This window comes from Microplitis mediator, chromosome 6 (assembly GCF_029852145.1).
Source record: "Microplitis mediator isolate UGA2020A chromosome 6, iyMicMedi2.1, whole genome shotgun sequence".
NCBI classification, from domain to species: Eukaryota; Metazoa; Arthropoda; class Insecta; order Hymenoptera; family Braconidae; genus Microplitis; species Microplitis mediator.
In genome coordinates, this window is record NC_079974.1 from 19,436,088 (window position 1) to 19,455,260 (window position 19,173).

The 19,173-nt window shown below is 29.6% G+C and overlaps 1 protein-coding gene across 4 annotated transcripts in view; it reads right to left on the minus strand.

The window, feature by feature from the left end:
* Positions 1 to 19,173, minus strand: part of LOC130669888 (ELKS/Rab6-interacting/CAST family member 1) — a 66,297-nt gene that overhangs the window by 9,598 nt on the left and 37,526 nt on the right. For 2 of the 4 annotated variants that reach the window (XM_057473029.1, XM_057473031.1), the window contains exons 5-17: positions 16,433 to 16,444; positions 13,984 to 14,151; positions 11,061 to 11,228; positions 9,163 to 9,426; positions 8,614 to 9,003; positions 7,653 to 7,955; positions 7,327 to 7,479; positions 6,701 to 6,847; positions 6,464 to 6,603; positions 4,193 to 6,383; positions 1,187 to 1,444; positions 901 to 1,088; positions 730 to 787 (exon numbers count right to left, since the gene is read on the minus strand). In XM_057473029.1, coding sequence (XP_057329012.1) covers positions 730 to 787; positions 901 to 1,088; positions 1,187 to 1,444; positions 4,193 to 6,383; positions 6,464 to 6,603; positions 6,701 to 6,847; positions 7,327 to 7,479; positions 7,653 to 7,955; positions 8,614 to 9,003; positions 9,163 to 9,426; positions 11,061 to 11,228; positions 13,984 to 14,151; positions 16,433 to 16,444 — 4,440 coding nt within the window. The remainder of the gene's footprint in view (positions 1 to 729; positions 788 to 900; positions 1,089 to 1,186; positions 1,445 to 4,192; positions 6,384 to 6,463; positions 6,604 to 6,700; positions 6,848 to 7,326; positions 7,480 to 7,652; positions 7,956 to 8,613; positions 9,004 to 9,162; positions 9,427 to 11,060; positions 11,229 to 13,983; positions 14,152 to 16,432; positions 16,445 to 19,173) is intronic. The other 2 variants (XM_057473030.1, XM_057473032.1) reach the window with 1 other exon arrangement.

Consider the following 19,173-nt stretch of genomic DNA (forward strand, 5'->3'; position numbering starts at 1 on the left):
TTCTATGGAGGGACATCCAAAGAACACAAAAATGCAAAAAACCCAATTTTGTAAAAAATATGACTTATGGGGTTTCTCAAATAAACGATTCAAATAGTACTCGATCACTCATGAATTCGTATATTTATATTTCATAAATTTTACTATGATCGATTCTCAAAAAATTTTGACAGATATCAAGTTCAATATCTCGAATATGGGGCCATTTATAAAATACGTCACTTAAAATTTTACCTTTTTAGGTAAATAATAATATCGCGTCACAAACGATAGATCTCCCTCCCCTTATGACGGAAATATATGCATAGAAATATTTATATACTTAAAAATATGAAACGAATGACTTTTTACCGTAACAAAAAAATGAGAGATAAATTTGCAAAATTGTTTGATGAGCTGCGAATGTCACGTTTTCTTAGAACCCCATCCCCCTTGTCACAGTAAGCGACATCCCCTTTTCCCCCATACTCTAATAAGTCATTTATACAAAACGGTCACAGAAATATAATTTTTAAATTAGTTGATGACTACTCGAAATCGGTAAATTTTTTTGGTGGATCTCTAAATGCATTCAAGATTAAGAATTCATGAAGAAATTTTGTAAATTGCGGAAAGCGCTGGATAAATAAATAGATATACCAATACATGGAGTGACCGGATACTAGTTTCCTGATCGGGTACTGTCTTTTACCTTATGGTAAAATAAAAATGTATGACTATTTTACTGACCTCTTGTTGATTTGCAGCTGTGGCTTGTTTAAGTTTTGCTTGTGCGGCTTTAAGAGCGCTGTAACATAAAAAAAATAAAAGTATATAACAATTGCGTTAATCCAAAGAAATATCAAAGCTTCTGTCTTTCGAAACTTTATATATTTTCATAATTTAAAACTATAAACTTACTCTTGAAGTTCGCGTATCTGTTTTTCTTTTGAATTTTGTTCCTCTTGCGTCATTTGCATAAGTTGGAGTAATCTTTCCGTTTCCGCGGAACTTCTTCCAGCTTCTTCTTTCGCTCTTTCCAAGTCTTTTTCCGCAGTGTCCAGCGCTTTTTGCATTTCTGCAAGTCTTTTGTCTGGTGATCCGCCACTCTAAAGTTTCAAATATTACCATAATATTTATTTTCATATCGATAGAATAGAATATAACTTTTTTCATTTGTAATTTAATTATATATATATATATAAACCTTTTGAAGTTGTTGCTCCAACTGATCCATTTTTGCTTTTCGTTTTTTTAAATCCTGGTCTAAAGCTTGTAGTGCCCGTTCTTTTTCTTCAGCAGTTCTCAATTTACTATCAGATATTCTTGCACGTTCTTCAATCTGCTTCCTCTGCTCCTCTAACTGACGTCTTTGTTCTTCCAATTGTTTTCTTTCCTGGCTAGTATCGACGCCAGGTTTGGCTCCGCCAGCTTGAAGTTTCTTGTTCGCTTCGTGAAGATCCACCTGTGTAATTTTAAAACACACCAATAACTTTTTCTATCCAATAATCTTTTTATTTCTTATAACCATTTCTCAAAAAAGTTTTATAATACTTTAGCTACGTATATAAAAAAAAAAATGCGCAAATTAAAAGCCTCGCAGCATTTTTTTCTCGCACGAGTATCATCTCAAGTAAAATTACAAAACATTTAAACTTTTCCATAACTTCTTTTTTTTTCTATGAATATTGATAAAATATAAACTAAAAAAATCAATAAAAAATATAAGAGTAGAATTAAAATTTCTTAAATATTTAAATTATAATAAAATAAATCGCATAACATTAAATTACAAAATACAAAAATTTTGATTTGCGTGATCATATTAAATACACACACTCACATACATACAATATGCATTTTAAATTTATGATAACAAAAATTTATTAAATTTTATAAACGACTAGAAAAGGATTTAGCTTATGGGTAGTAAATATACATATATGTATTTGATAATTACTGCAATGAATATTGTAAATACAATAATTGTTAATTTTTAATAATTAGCTCGATATCAGCGCACGCTGATAATTAAATTACTACTAGTAAATTAAATCAGTATATGATGCATAGTTAATTATCAAGGTTTATTATCTATGCATATACAATAATTAAGGTCATTGTATTATTAAATTATTCAGTAATTAGCTTATACATATAAGTTTTCATTAATTTAATATTAAATCGACAAATAAATAATTTATACTTAAAGTAGATTATTCGTTTGTACGGTTGGTTTATAACTTAATCCTTTTCGTTGATAATTATTTATAATTTAGATTAACAATAATAATAATTATTATTATAAGAAGAATAAAAATAATTGTAAATAAATGATTTAAAAATTCAAACTACTTAAGCTACATTCCAAAGAAAATAGTGGTAGAAACGAGATGATTTCTGATACTGAAATTAGCTGACGTCTATAATAAAAAAAAATTATTTTTAAAAATTGCACTTATAGTTTTTTTAATTTTATACATGCGCATTTTTTTAGTTTTTTTTTCTGCAATTGATTTGTTGACAGAGAAATCCGAAAATTGTTAATTGTCATGAGTGTGAATGTAGCAGATGAGACAACTTATAAATTTTGATCAAATAAATAAATTAATTGAAATAATGAAATTTAAAAAAACGCGCGAACTGATTTTTCGATTATCCAAGTACGGATTTTTTAATTTTCATTCTTCTGACATTTTATTTATTTATTTAAAAATTTAAAAAATTGCCAACTGTCAGCAAAATTCACGCTCATTAATTGTCGAACTTCAGGATCATAATAATTAAAAGAATATATTTGAAGAGATAAAATTACAAATCAATAGATAATTTTAAAAAAATATGAGCGTGAATGTAGCAGACATTAGATTAATTTAAAATTATTAATGAATAGAGTAAAGAATTAATAAAATTAAATTTAAAAAAATGCGCATTTAAATCATTTTGAAATTAATAAGTGCATTTTTTATAAATATTATTTTTTTAATTATTTACTCTATTCATTTATAATTTTAAATTTTTCCAATGGCTGCTACATTCACACTCAAAAAAATAGATGATAGTGAAGTTCGCCGCCGTCTGACAATTTTTGAATTTTTGAAAAAATTACAGATTATAAAAAAAAAGTATATGAAAAATTGCACCTATAGTTTTTAAAATTTTCTACATGTGCATATTTTTATTTCTTTTTTTTTTTTGTTATTTACTTATTGAAAATAAAAGTCTAAAAATTATTCATTGTCTGTTAACTTCAGGATCATAAAAATAATTAAACTCGTTGCTTCCACTACATTCGAGTGCGTATATGAAGATAAAATGATGCTGAAAGTAGCCGAGAACTGAAAATTTGAGTTTTTAATTACCAAGTTGATTGTCATCATAAAAAATTTTTGAATTTTTGCCAGTCAATATTCATACATTTCGTTAATTGAAAATAAACAAATTTTTAAATGTCTGCTACTTTCAGCATCATAAGATGATCCTGAAGTTAGCAGACAATTAAAAAATTTTGAATTTTGTTTTTTCAGCAAATCAATTGCAAAAAAAAAAGAAAAACATGCACATGTAGAAAATTAAAAAATCTACAGGTACAATTTTTTTCTTTATATTTTATAATTTTTAAAAAAATTAAAAAATTATTAAATGTCGGCTAACTTCAGTATCATCATCATAAGATAAAAGTATAATAGTAGCAACTCTGAACAATAAAGGAACAATAAATGTGGTGATAATTTTACGGTGATAATAAATAAAAAATAAAAATGCTGATGTATGAAGAGAGTGGAGAAAATAATAATAATAATATAGTTAATTCGTCCAGTCGACGAGGTCTGACGATGACGATGAACAGGCGACGTTATGTGGACGATGTAGATTTGCATTTACGTATATTTATATACACATATATATAACAGTGAGTATATTTATATATATATAATAAATATATATTTTATGACAAATTAATATATTGGTGTGTGAGAGAGATAGAGGAGAAGATAAGACGAAAAGTGTGCAGGCGCATGTGCAATCAAGATGGTGAATAGACCAATTGTAATAATATATATATATTTATATTGTTGCGTAAGTGTAAAAATGTTTTTTTTTTATTTTCTATAAAATCTTGGCGCCGTTGACAATGACAGGCCATGAGCAGACAGATAGATTTAATAACTGCGCACATAATCAGGCTTTTGTCTGCCAGACAACTCCTAACCTGATTTCTTTCGAGTTCCTGGACCAGCATCTCAAGCTGAGATTGTAGTCGCTCGCGTTCGATGATCGCCTGCTTGGTTTCCTCTTGTGCGCGGTCCAAGTCCTTGCGAAGTTTAGCAGCCTCCTGGCCGCTAGATCCATTTTGCTGCTGCTGTTGCTGTTGCTGCTGCTGTAGATGAATCTGCATCTGCTGAATCTGTTGTTGCTGTGCATGAAGTTGACGCTCGGAAGTTTGGATTCTCTTCTGTAATTCATTGGCATTTCTCTCGGCATTATCGGCACGTTGTTTTTCAGATTCACAAAGTTTTCGCCACTGCTCAATTTGAGATTCACTTGCTGACGTAGCACCTGCTGACGCAAGTTGTTTTTGTAATTCTTGAACACGTTTTTCAGCTTGTTCAGCTCGTTGACGTTCTTTGTTTTGATTCTGAGTGAGTGTTTGAATTTGTTGAGTGAGACGTTGAACTTCGCGCATTTGCGCTTCTAATGTTTCTTTAGTAGCACGATCAGGTGCTTGTTGTTGCTGTTGTTGCTGAAGACGTCGCACTTCGTCACGTTGTTTGTCGAGCTCACTTTCACTTGTGCTCAACTCCTGCTGGAAGTTCATCAACATGTCTTGTGATTTTTCTAATTGTATTACCAACTGATCACGTTCAATCTGAAGTTGTTTCGCTTCGGCTTCCAATTTCTCACGCATTTTCTCAATTTTCTCTGAGTGTTTTTCGCGATTCTCAAGTATCGCCGCCATCTTATCGCGCTCACGTAGCGTGAGCTGAAGATCATGCTGAAGTTTTGCGAATTCTTCGTTGCCAATGACTTGCTGTTGCTGTTGAATCCGTCGGAATTCTTGTCTCAGAGTGTCTCGCTCTTCTCTCAATGCTGTAAGTTCGTTGACTACCCTTTCGTACTCTTTCTTAGCATTTTCAGCAATCTCTTGATGCTTAGCCAGTAAAATTTGTGATTTTTCAAGTTCTTTGGCCAATCTACCTGCCTCAAGCTCAACTTGATCTCTAGCGACGATGGCTTTGTCCAAAGTAGCTCTAAGTCGTTCAACTTCGATACTTGCGCTTTCAGACCTTGTTTTACCTTCAGTTTGCATTAATCTTTCAAGTCTCACTATTTCTACCCTGAGTTTTTCATTATCAGCCTCAAGTGCGTCACATTTAGCTTTAATTTTATCATGCCGATCACGTATTTTTTCAGCTTCAATTCGCGCTCTCTCAATTTCTGACCTAGATTTTTCTTGATTTGCGTTAACTTTACTGGCTTCTTCACGTGCTCTCTCAAGTTGTAATTGAGCTTCATGTAATTTAGCTTCTAATTCAGAATACGCAGTTTGCATACGTTTTAATTCAGATTCACGTATCTCCAACCTCTCCCTCACTTTTTCCAGTTCCTGTTGTAGCCTACTACCCTCGCTTTGCCATTTCTCCTGCTCGAACTGGTATTTACCTCGTACTCCCTCTGCCCGTTCTAAATCGGCTCGTAGTCTCGAAGCATCCTGTTCAGCTTTTCTCGCCCTGTCCAGTTCCGCAAGTGCCTTGTCCAGTCGGTCCCGCAGTCTCTCCACGTCCATTTTTGCCCTCTCGTGTTCATCCTTCTGGCGCTCTTGGCTCTCTTGATATTTACCAAATCGTGCGGCATATCTTTCACACTCTTCACGAGCACTTTCGGCTTCTGAACGAAGTCTTTCAGCTTCCGCTTGTGCTTTACGTACCTCTGCTTGCTGTCGATCGTGTTTTTCATACAACTTTTCAATTTCCATTTGCATACGTTGAAGTTCTTCTTGTGATTTCTCTGTTGCTGCTTGTGCTTTACTGAGCTGCGAGTGTGCGCGCTCTAATTCAAAACTAATTCTCTCGTTGTCTGCCACGAGTTTTTCACGCTCATTCTGTAAACGACGTAACTCGATCTGAGACTTTTCGTACCTCTCGCGAACCATTTCAAGGTCCACAGTCAAACGATCTAAATCGTCTTTAGATTTTTCTTCGTTTTCTTTTGTTCTTCCTAATTGAAGTGCCGCACGATCATACATTTCTTGTATACGTGCCAATTCTTCTTGGGCTTTTCGTGCTTCTTCACGGCTCTTTAGAGCCAAGTGGGAGTTTTTCTCTGATTCCAACTCCAATCGATCTTTCTCTGCTTCCATTACCTCTATTCGATTCTGAAGACGATACACTTCACTCTGCGATCTGTAAAATTTTTCATACTTTCAATATTCCGCGACTTCTTCATCAACTTTTAATAAACAACAAATTTTAATTCCATTTACCTGTCGCATTTCGCCATCAGTTTTTCAAATTCTTTGCTTGTATTTTCACGGTCTTCCAGTGCTTTTGATAACGCATACTGAGTTTTATCAAGTTTTTCCTTGAGGATTTCAATCTCTGTCAATGCGTCATCTCGTTCCAACTGTAAATTAGATTTTCATGTCATATTGATTGAAACAAACAACCAAGCTCGAATTTCTATCTCTTATTTTTCGCAATAATTACGACAGAATACTTACAGAAATTTTCTGGTGGGAATTGTGAGCCTTTTCCCATCTGTCTTTCACTAAATCTAATTCAGAAAGTGCATTATCTTTTTCTCGCTGAAGTTTCGATACTTCTTCTTGCAGATTGTCTCGTTCTTTTTGCAGTCTTTGAACGATTATCTAACGAAAATATCAAAACATACATATATAGTTAAATATATAACGCTTTTACAACCATTACTTCACACAAAAGTATCAAGTAAAATAGGAAATTAAAAAAAACTGCTCATACTTTTTTATCGCTTTGGCAAAATTCTCAAAAAAAATTCAAGATTAATGACAAATTATTTATTATAAGTTTTCTATACCAATTACTAAAGCTACAAATCTTTAATGCCAAAGGAAATAAATTTTTTATGCCTAAAGCATAAGTTTTATATATTTTTTTGTAGGCTATTTGAATTATTACTTCTTTATCTACAAAATAAATAAGAAACTTATTAGTTTGTCAACATAAATATCCGTTAGTATAAAAAAAAAACAATGTGGTAAAGAAATAACAAACGTTAAAAGTATTGTTATTGACCCTAGTTTTTTCTACTTCCCCTTTTCATACGAACAAATATTTATAAATCAATCAAATAAAATTATTATAGTACCTGTGCTTTCTCATATTTGTCTTGAAGACGATCGACTTCCAGTTGAATAGCTTCCTTTTCCTTTTGCATTCTCGACGATTGCCCCAAAGCCTTGTCCAGTTGACTTTGAAGATTATCAAAGTCGTAGTTTTGTTTTTCTTTCTCCATTTGCATCTGAGAATTATGATATTAGCGAGCGTTAATTAACTTGTCAAAACTTTATTTAATTTATCATTAATTAGTTACATAAACAAGTAAGAATTAATTAGTTTTGGTAGTATAATTAAATAATATTATGCAAGTGATGTTGTTTTATCATCTAAATTAATCAGTTATAAAATACTAACTCGTCGTATTTCCGTTTGCGCTTTTTCCAATCGTTCCTGAAGCTTATCAGCTTCACTTTGGGCCTTGTCGAGCATATTCTGCAGTCTTTCTTGCTGCAGCTGAGCTTTGCCAAGAGTCGCTTGTGTTCTTTCGAGTTCTTCTCGCGCTTTTTCTAATTCAGCAACGGCTTTGTCGCGTTCGGAATGTAATCTAGCTACTGTTGACTGTGCCCGATCGTACTCTTCGCGCAAACTATCTTGTTCTCCCTGTGCGTTCTCCAGTCTTGCTTTTAGCCTATAGACTTCTCCTTGACTTTTTTCAACCTGCAATTAAATAATAGAAATTTTTTTTTCTATTTTATATTCTTGGATTGAGCAAAAATATAAAAGTAACATCCGGCCATACCCGAAATGGAAAAGTATATTTTTGGTTTTCAAATTATTTCAGTTTTTTTTAAATATTCGAGGTCATCAATTTGTCAGAAGAAATTTTTATAAAACACAAGTTATGTAGTGAAAATTGAAGCTAATTTCACGAACTTCAAGATGCATTTTACGAAATTAAGTTATCGCTTTTGGTTCAAAAGTTATTTGAGGATAAATAAAAAAACTGCTATTTTTAGAAAATTAAAGAAAATTTCAAACTCCCGCATTTTTTTAACGATTCGATTGATTTTGCTCATCTTCGAACTTGATCAAGGTAATTTTCCAAAGAATAAGTGTACCGAGTTTCATTAAGATCCAATAAAATTGTAGCCATCATCTATCTGACATTGCGCGTTATCTATATAAACTTTTGAACTGATGGCATTTCTCAGGAAAATAAAACATATTACAGTAAAATTTGAAAATTGCGAAAGAGACTGTCTGCAATAGCTAAGTTTCTAAATAAATATATCTAATAAGCCATTAAAATAAAATGGGTGCAATGAAACACTTTGAAGATAAGTAAAAGTAATGAATATATCATAGGGAAAATAACCTTTTCTTGAAGAGCAGCAGCTTCAGCTCGAGCTCGTTCATTATCCGCTTGCGTGACTCGTAGTTCAGCTTGAGCTCTTCTCAGTTCTGTTGCAGACTTTTCAGCGCGCTCTTGAATCCTATCTATTTCCTGTGAAGAGTTAAGTGTACCTCTACCAAATGTACTTGACGATTTTTCAATATCATGACGTAATCTTTCATTCTCAAGTTCCAGCCTAGTGAGTCGTTGTTTGGCCGCTTCCCAGTCGGCTCCACTACGGCCTACCTCGGATGCCGCTTTGTCCAACTCAGCTTTACTTTTGCCGAGTTCTGATTGTGAACTCTCTAGTTTCGCCTCCAGGCGATCTTTTTCTGCTTGTGCTCGTTCCAAACGTGCTCCAAGCTTCTCGACCTTTTAAGAAAAAAAAAAAAAAAATATTTAAAAAAATTAAGTCCAGATGTTTTCAGGTTTTTTTTTTTTTTTTTTTTTTTTTTTTTTTTTTTTAATAGGCGCCTTTAAAATTAAGGCAAAGAGTGTTCAAGTATGTGGAAAAAATTTAAAAACATGTACCTCAGATTCAAGTGCATGAATCTTCATCTTGTACTCAGCGAGTTCACGCTCATGAAGTTCTCTTTCTTCTTGTTTTTCCTGTTCAGCACGATCTCTTTGCTCTCTCAATTGGGCCATTTGTTTTTCCTTGTCCCCGATTGCTTCCTCAAGGCTGCTCAACGCGCCCTCACTATTGCAGTGGTGCGCCTGCATCGCGGTCAGACGTGCACGCGCCATGTCCACTTGGTTGTCTTTTTCTTTCAACAAATCTTCGAGGTTTTCAATCTAGATTGTGATAAAAAAAAATTATTCATTCTATGCTTACTACTTTTTTTTTTTTTTTTTAAATTAAAATGTCTCAGTTATTTGAAATGAAACCTAGTTTTTTTATTCTTTGAAATGAGTTATTAAATTGAAATTTTTTCTGTCAAATAAGATCTTTAACTGAATATTAAATAACTAAGATCTGTAATTGATATTTAATATCTGAGACATTTCTTTTCAATGAGAAATCGCAAAAAATAAAAAGATGAAATAATATTTGATGTTAGTGAGTGTTACTGAAGCATTTGATTCTATTTTTTTTAGAGATAAATTTACATTAAAATTTGTTATTGATTTATAAAGTTTACTCAGCTATATTTACTTACTTTATTAATATACAATCAAATGATGTAACTTGTCATGGGTACTTAGTAAAAACCCCAGCTATTTTTATAACCGAGCTCTTTACTTAATTTGCTGGTTTTTATTTCATAAAGTTTACAATAACTGGTTGCATTTTTTCATTTATAAAAATACAGGTCATATTTTATGACAAAAAAATTTATGATCAAATTACAAGTTTGTAATAAATAATAATATGAAATTTATCAGATATTACTTACATAAAAATCATTTGTTTCAATACAGACTAAAAAATTCGGAGTAAATTCGGATTGATTACGGATTTTATTTCAATCCGAATTCATTCCGTCATTTGCATAAACTGTAAAAAATTTGAGGAGTGAATGCGAAGTCTTCGATTCGGAGTGAAATTTACTCCGAAGGGTTTATTTTAATATTAAGTCCGAATCCGAGTAAACGCGGATTTAAAAAAAATCTAGATCCGAAATCACTCCGCTGGAAAAATAAACTCCATATTTACTCCGTAATCGGAGTGATTTTTTCTAAAACTCTAGAACTCCGAGTGACTTAGGATTTAAACAAAATCCGTAATCACTCCGAATTCACTCCCGATTTTTTACAGTTTACGGAGTAAATAAGGAATTTCTTTTTTCAGCAGAGTGATTTCGGAATGATCTGGGTATTTTTTGAATCCGTATTCATGATCCGGACTTAATATTAAAATAAACTCCCCTTCGGAGTAAATTTTACTCTGAGAGATTCAAATAAATAAGTCATTTACTCCGAATTCAATCGGCGTTTACTCCGCAATTTTTTTACAGTGCAAGTGATATAAAAAATAAATAAATTTGAAGGAATTAACGCAACTAGATCTTTGAAATAAATAGACTGTACTATGTAATGAAATATAGTTAAATTAGAAAGGGATTTAAATACTTAATTTTATTATATTTTTATAAAATTATAAACTATTTACAATGTTTACAAAAACTAAAAATAATTACAAACTACAACATAAAATACGAACTAAATATAATTTAACAATTAACGTAACAGTATTTATAAAAATAAGAAAACATAATCTACAGTAACATAATAAAATAATCAACTTAAAATAAATCATCCCCACTCACTCAGTCATACGTTTTTAAAAGATAGAAAAAATTATAAAACTTCAACGAAAAATATTATAAAGTAAATAATAAATAATTTATAGGAGTTGGTATCAAAAAAATGATATTTTGATGTGACAAAATATATGAATTTAAATAGTAATATATAATAAAACGAACCTTTCGTTGAAGGACATTGATTTTGCGATCTTTGATATCCATGTGATCTTTGAGCTCAGTTAACTCAGTATTCATGCGATTCCTCTCCTGTTGTGCTTGCAATACAGCTTGGGTTTTTTTCTCAATCAGTCGATTCTTCTCTTCGAGTCTTTGTCGCATTTCCTCAACCTATAAAAAAAACCGGATAAATGCGTCTTTGAGATTAACTTAAAATTGGATGGATCGTATATAAAGTTATGTGAAAAGATAGATCTAGGTTTATGATATATATATATGAGAGATAAAGATTTAAAGAATTCACAGTAGCATCATTTTGATGACCTACTTCCAATCTCTGACCTCATTCTGTACATCTTCGATTTGTCTCTCGGTAAAGTCATATTTGGACTCGAGTGGAATTGATATTTTACGATTAATATTAGTAATTTTATTTTTAACCGTACAAAAGATTTAATTTTTGTTATCGAACCTTGCTTTTTTTAATATATTTTTATTCAATAGTTATAAATAGAAATGTATATGTCAATTATTTCAAATTAATACCGGGTCAAAAAAATTATAACCCTAATCCCATGTTGCTGTTTTCTCCACCCGTAAACCTTGAACATGGGTCATTAGCGTCCGTCGCTCATTTAATTATGTTATTCTGTAAGGGAAAATCTGGAAAAATTCATAGGTTTTCTTTGGATCCCTAACTGTGCGATAGAGTTGTTGCTAGCTCCGAAAATCCCTTTTTCAATAAACGTTTTCATCAAAATTCGGAGGCATGTAGGCTGTTTACTGTAGAATATTTGAAAATTCATGGACACGAACGACCCATCGTCAAGGGATTAGGGGTAAATTTAACTTTTTTGACTCAAATGAATACTAAGTAGGTCAAGTTGACCAAAAGTAAGTAAAAAATGGATGAAAATTACATTTGATTTTGACTTTCTTTTGGCTAATTTTCTCTCTTAAAATGACTCAGTGAAAAATATTGTAATCAGTGAACATTCACTGCATAAATAGTCTCAAGTATGTCACTGATTTAATCAGTGCTATACTTAGGACTGATTCGTAGTGAATATTCTCTGATTCATTTTAAGAAAGTGACCTATTTCGTATCCTTTCAAGTCAAAAAATTTAAATTGAATTTTTTTTTTACCCGGGCAATGAAAAAATTAGATTACAAACTTATCCTCTGAAATTTGAAAAATATTATTATATAATTATATGATACTACAATATTTTATTAAAAATAATTATTTTATAATTTAAAAAGTATCACAGTTATAATATTTATAATCATAGTAATAAAATTGAGTTGATAATAAAATTTAAAACCGTATGAAGAAAATTATATACTGCGAGTACTCATTGAATTATAGCGGGTGGAATATAGTAAATTAGTAAAGTTTGTGAATAAATAAAGATGAATTTTTAATTTAAAATTGCTCATAATAATTTATTAACAAAGTTTGAGTGATAACTTTTAAAATCTCATTAGCAAATTCATTTGAAATTAAATATACTTAATCACAAAACTTAATTTTAGATTTTTAATTTCAAATCTGATACATGTTTGATAGAGTTTAATATGGACACGCTATTATATTAGCTCATTTACTAGAATTTAATCTAGTATACGGAGAGAAAATTATGGTATCCGTTTTTTATACGTTTATGAAATATCAATTTATATTGTTATGGTAATAAATAGTTTAAATTATGGGATATGCCCATAACTTCTGGGACAAGTTACCATAACCGTGGAAATCGTTTCCTGTATCGTATTGCAGCTGAATTATGGCAATGATTACCATATTAATGGGAATAGCTCCCATGGTCATATAATAAGAAATTTTATATCCAGATTGGAACAGTCCCGAGTCAAAAAATAAATTTGGATTTAAGTCTCAAAGTTCTCAATGAGGTCTTTGAGGATCAATTTAGAATTTGGAGATTGACAATAATACAGAAAGTTATCCTACTTTAATCCTCAAAGTAGTCGTTACGACCAATTTTACGACTTTGAGGACTAAACTGAAACAACATAATCTGGATTAGAGCCTCAAAATACTCAAAACATGAAGGAATCATTTTATCCGCATTTGAACCTCGAAAATCTCATTCGATGTATTCTCCCCTCCCTTTTCTATTTAAAATTTTTAAAAGTCCAAACTATAACTTTTCATTCGTTGAGGATTTATAGTATGAGACCTCATAGTTCTCATTGAAGATTTTGAGTACTAAAGTAGAGTTACTTTCTGGGCGCCAAATAAAACACCAAAGGAATTGAGGCTTTTGAGGACTAAACTGGAATTTATTTTTTGACTTGGGGTTTCTAAGTGCGTATGAGAATAAATTTAATCATGGTAACCGCGCTCATAATATATGTGAAATATTCCCATAATATTATGGTGATCGTTCCTATACTACTACAGTAATCGTTCCCATACTTTTACGGTAAACGATACTATATATTAAGGTAATGAATCCCATAATATGAGGAATTTCTAAATGTTATGGTAATCGTTACTATATATTATGGTAATAGTTGCCATGTGTTATGGTAACCATTGCTATAATATTATGACAACCATTACCATAACATCATGGTAATTATTACCATACCATTATAGTAACCATTACCGTCAATTATGGGAACGATTACTATGACATAGAAATTATTACCATAATTTTATAGGAACTATTCCGATATCGTATAGGAATAAAACCCATATAGATAGTAATGGTTACCATAATTTGTATGGGTATCATTCCTATAATCGATATTTTAAACAAACCTGTTACCATACAATATGGGAACCATTCCCATAATATATTGTAATTATTGCCATAAATTTATCTCCGTACATACATACTTACTATGAATATATATAATTGAATTTAAATGTATAGTAAGTAGTAAAAAAATTCTTACGTCAGCCTGGAGCATGTTATAGTGCTCTTCTTTAGCACAAAGTGACTCCTTGAGTACTGCAATATGTCTCTGGTAGTCCTGATGCTGTTCCTCAAGTGTTTTCATCTTAGCCGACATTCCGAGAATTTCCTGATCCCTACGCTGAACCTCCGTCCTGAGTTCGTCCAGCTGTGAAAATATTCGTCGTGCCGACCAAAAACAATCAGTCTCACCTTTGCTTCATTTTTATCAGCCATTCCAGATCATCGACATTGGAAGGCTTTCATTGAATTATTTATATATTTTTTTTATTGTTTTCTTTTTAAATTTTAGTTTTGCATTCAGGTTTTTGTTTATTCATGCTTAAGCATGAAGATAATAGCTTTTATCTTCAGTTTAAATTACATTATTTTCTAATTCTACGTTTAAATAATTAGTATCTTCATACTTGAGCAAATTCTGCAACATGCAGCATTATATCATTGACAATGTGTATGTACTCTAATGTGTTTAATATATTGTGATTTTTTAGTTGCAATATTTATAATTTTTATATATAAATATATAAATCCTTGGATCTTAATAAATGTATCTCAGTGTGCAGGTCATTCTATTTTTTCACGGTTTTTTATATTTTTTATTTAAAATTTTTTCTAAATAAAAATAAATATACATGTATAAATATATACATATATATTTATTTATTATAAAATAACCTAATTAATTTATTAAATCTACTTATGTCAGCGTAAAAATTCGACGAAATATATCAAAGTATATAATTAAAAATTTATTAAAATATATATATATTTGTATATATATTTTTACTTGAATATTTAACGTCGAAAAAGCATAGTGTATTACTAAAAATTCTATTAGCTAATCACTAATTATAAGGAGCATGTCTTATCATATTAAGGATATTCTCACCCCCCTCCCACTTTTTAAAAATATCCAATGACTCATCTGTCATAATCGTATTTTAATTTGATTAATTAATTAAAAAAGAATTTAAGGATTAATTTACAAAAGGACGACGCAGTTTTAATTTTGCTAAGGTATAAATTAAAAAAAAAAAATGACTTATAGTTGGTATTAATTAGGAGTCAAACGAAATTTGGTAAATAAATTTTAGCCCGCGAAGTTTAGAAATTCAAATTATAACAATGACATGAAAACTTTACTGAGTTATTTACCAAATTTCGTTTTACTCTTAATTAATACCAACTATAAGTAATTTTTTTAAAATATATATCTCGGCGAAATTCAATTAATGCTTTAATTTTTTTTTTATTATTTGAAAAAATTTGAATACAGTTATGACACTTGAAGGTCATTAAATTTTTTTAAAAACTGGGGGATATTGTCTGAGAAATTTTATTAAAAATAATAAAATTTTTTAATAAAACAGCGAAATGAAACTTTTATTAATTCACATTATAAAAATATGAAATTAATATAAATAAATGCTTTCATTACCCGATAGCAATGTTTTGTTAAATTTATAACATATATTGTAGACCTTATTGACAGTTAAATTTATTATGCATCGAAGCGTTTTATTAATTTAAAAATAAAACTGGTGAATTGTTACAAATTAGAATTCATGGCAGATTAATTTATTGATATTAAAATATATACCGTAATATTAAATCGTATATTATATTTTACAGAATAATCATAATATAGGACAATATGATAATAATAATAATCCTTATTATTATTATTGATAATTAGAGTATCAAAAATTTTATTTTTTAATAACAATGATAAGACATGCTCGTAATTAATTTCAATGATGAAAATCCCTGTGATGAATACGAGCAGCGAGTCAACATAATCCTGCAAACGAAATCGACCAGAGAGGATATGATTGTTATAATAAAAGGGATGCAAGAGAGGGAAAATAATATAAAATATCTTCAGAGGAGACTTTTTTAAACAAAAAGTCATAACGAGTTCTACGAATTGTCTATTGTTCACTACCTCGCGATAACAAATGACAAGATGACGTACAAGATAAAACTTTTATATGAAAATTATACTTTTTAGATGATATATTAATGACTTTATCAAGCATTTTTAATTAAATTAAATTGTAATGCAATATGATTTTAAATAAATGAGTCGTTACTATCGATTTATAATGAAACAAATCAAATATTAGTGATATTGGATGAATTATTATTTTAAAATCAGATAATTTATATTGATAAATAAATTTCGAGACATCTACTATATTATATAGAAATGGTTAAAATGGTAACAGTTAATTGACATTACTCATTTGTTAATAAATATGTAGTTGAATAAATTGGTAAAATGTTACATTTAGTAATAATTACGATAATCCAGATACTATGGAAGTAGGATGCCTCGTTTAAGCAAACGCAGTGATAAACGGAGGAATGGGTGCTTGGAGAAGAGCTTGGAAGTGCTTCTCAGTTCGACGAGTGACTTAAATCCTTACCTCTTCAGAAAGCTAAAATATTTTCGGGACCATTTTTAATATGCTTCACACGCTTATTGGCACGACGATATTCCATAAAATCTCGTTATTTCATTTTATTTTTATTTCATTAAGATAAGAGACCCAGTACCCAATCAGGGAACTAGTACCCGATCAGGGAAATAGTACCCGAACACTCATGTATTTGGATATCTATATTTACTAAATTTTACATCATATAGATGTACAAATATATGGAGTGATCAGATACTGGGTCTGTTGCCTTATATATTTTTTTTTAATTTATAAAAAAAATATTTTTACACAGAAAAAAAAATTTTCGACTGAAGGAAAATATTTTTGACTCAAGAAAATAATTTTGAAAAACGTCACTTTTATCGGATAAAGTAAAATCTTCTTTGGTCAAGACAAATTCTCTTGTCTCAAGAAAATCTTGACAAAAATTCCAAAATATTTTCATGACTCAAGATAACTTTTTTTTTCTGTGTATTTGCATATTATTTTAGTATACAAAGAAAAATAAAAAATTAAAATAGAACGAGAATAAATGGAAGCGACGGCCACTGTTGATACGTTGTCTTATCTATAACTTAAGCTTAAAATTTATAAATTTTAAGTAAGTAAAACTTAAATGCTAAAAAAAAAAGTAAAGTCAGATAGTGTCACATTTGGTCTACTCGACAATTAATCTTTTAATAGTTCCGAGTTAAAAGTTTAATAAACAGAAAAAAACTACTGAATTTCGTTTTATGAAAACGGACATTATTTTTGTTTTTATAAAAGTACTCAGATTTATTTATTTTTATTGTCTCTGGTAAATTGTATTTATGAATAAACAAAATGCTGAATGTATTAAAAAAAGTATGTCATGGTAGTATTTTTGGAACGTAATATTTAAAACATGATATTTATATAACTTTTTTTTACTGCATTAATAATTTTTTTAAATATTTAAATTTAATTGCCGCTTGTCGGATAAACTAAATAGACACCCTGAAAAATTAGCTTGCATAAAAATTACGAACGTCACTCATTAATTAGACAGAAGAATAAAATAATTAAAACTTGCGATTCAAATTAGATTTTTTTTTTAATTAAGCTAATAATTTATTATCGAGTGTCCATTTGTAATTTTAATTTTTAGTGCGGCATCAGATAAATAAAAAAAGAAAGAGATTACTCAGCTTCCCAAGTAGCACACTTGGCTTTTTGACATCTCTAAGATATAAATTTTGAGGCTGGTTTTTGATGATACTGAAGTTAGTAGACGTCTTATAACTTTTAGATTTTTTTAAAAACGACAAATTATTAAAAAAAAAATATTTTCAAAAATTGCACTTACAGTTTTTTTAATTTTCTACATGTGTATTTTTTTTTTTTTTTTTTCTTGTAATTGAATCGTTGAAAAAAAATTCTGAAAATTACTTATCATCTCTTAACCAGGATCATATTTTTTGACAAATCGATAAAGCACCAAAATGTTGACAAAATAATCAGAAATTTTTATCACCGAAAAAATGTCTGCTTCAAAGACTTGGCAAAGTGACGACAAAAAGTAAATTACAAATAAGTGTCAAATTAGTCATCTGAACGATTTTTTAATTGAAATGACTTTTGAACGGAAAAAAGAAGACAAATTTCCTATGACTCAGGACCAACATTTGAATGTCTTATTTATATAAAAAAACTTGGCTTTGAGACAAAAAGAAATTTGTCTTGTCCTTTTAATAGACATCTTAAAGTTGTGTCTGTGCTACTTGGGTTTAGAGAAAACTAGAGTGAACACAACAAAAATTAATAATTAACATCAAAATTTAATTGATAATTATTGAATACAAAAAAATGAATGTAAAATATTTGAAGTAAATAATTTTAAAATGAATTTATTTATAAATTACATAATAATAAAATAATAATAATAATAATATAGAGATCAGAGAGATCGAAAGAGAAACGTCAATTTAACGAAAGCAATTAAATGTGTATTATTGCGCGTTCATGCATCATGCTCTGTGAAAAAACTTAAGTGGTATATATATCACATGCCAACAAAATTATTTGGTCTTTTTGTTCTTAATTTTTAGATATTTTAATTAAAAACTAATTTTTGAATTCTTCATGTTTTTAGAGAAAAAAAAAAAAGAAAAAAATTCCTCGTCACGTTCGATTTTGCGGTGAGAAAATGTCTGTGCGTGATTTTATGACGCGTGGAGTAAAGCAGGAAAGAGAAGAAAATAAGAAAAGTTATGTGAAGAAATATTGATAGACAGAATGCCAGTAGAATAAAAATATATAAATAAAATATCGGCGATGTTGCCATTGGTTTTTATAAAAGCATCAACTATTGTGATAAAGCTTTTTTAAAATTTATGAAGATTATGATTGCGTGACAACAGTTGGACGAAAAAAGCTTAATTTTATTCTTTAGTAGCTGACTCATAAGCTGGACATACATTTTTGAAACAGGATTTAATGGAAATGATAAAAAATAAATTTATGATACTCGGAATTTGTGAAGAAAAATAAAAATTTCAATGATTAGCCAAACAAATAAAAAAAAAAAATTAATTAATTAAATAAAAAAAATTTGTAAAATAATTATGCAAAATATTTATGATTATAAATTTATTTTAATGTGTGATTATTTAAATTTTTACGAATTTTTTTTTTTACCGAATGATAATTATTGCGTGAAGGGACACGAAATGCCAATGAAATATTGCAGTGATGTAAAAAAGTAA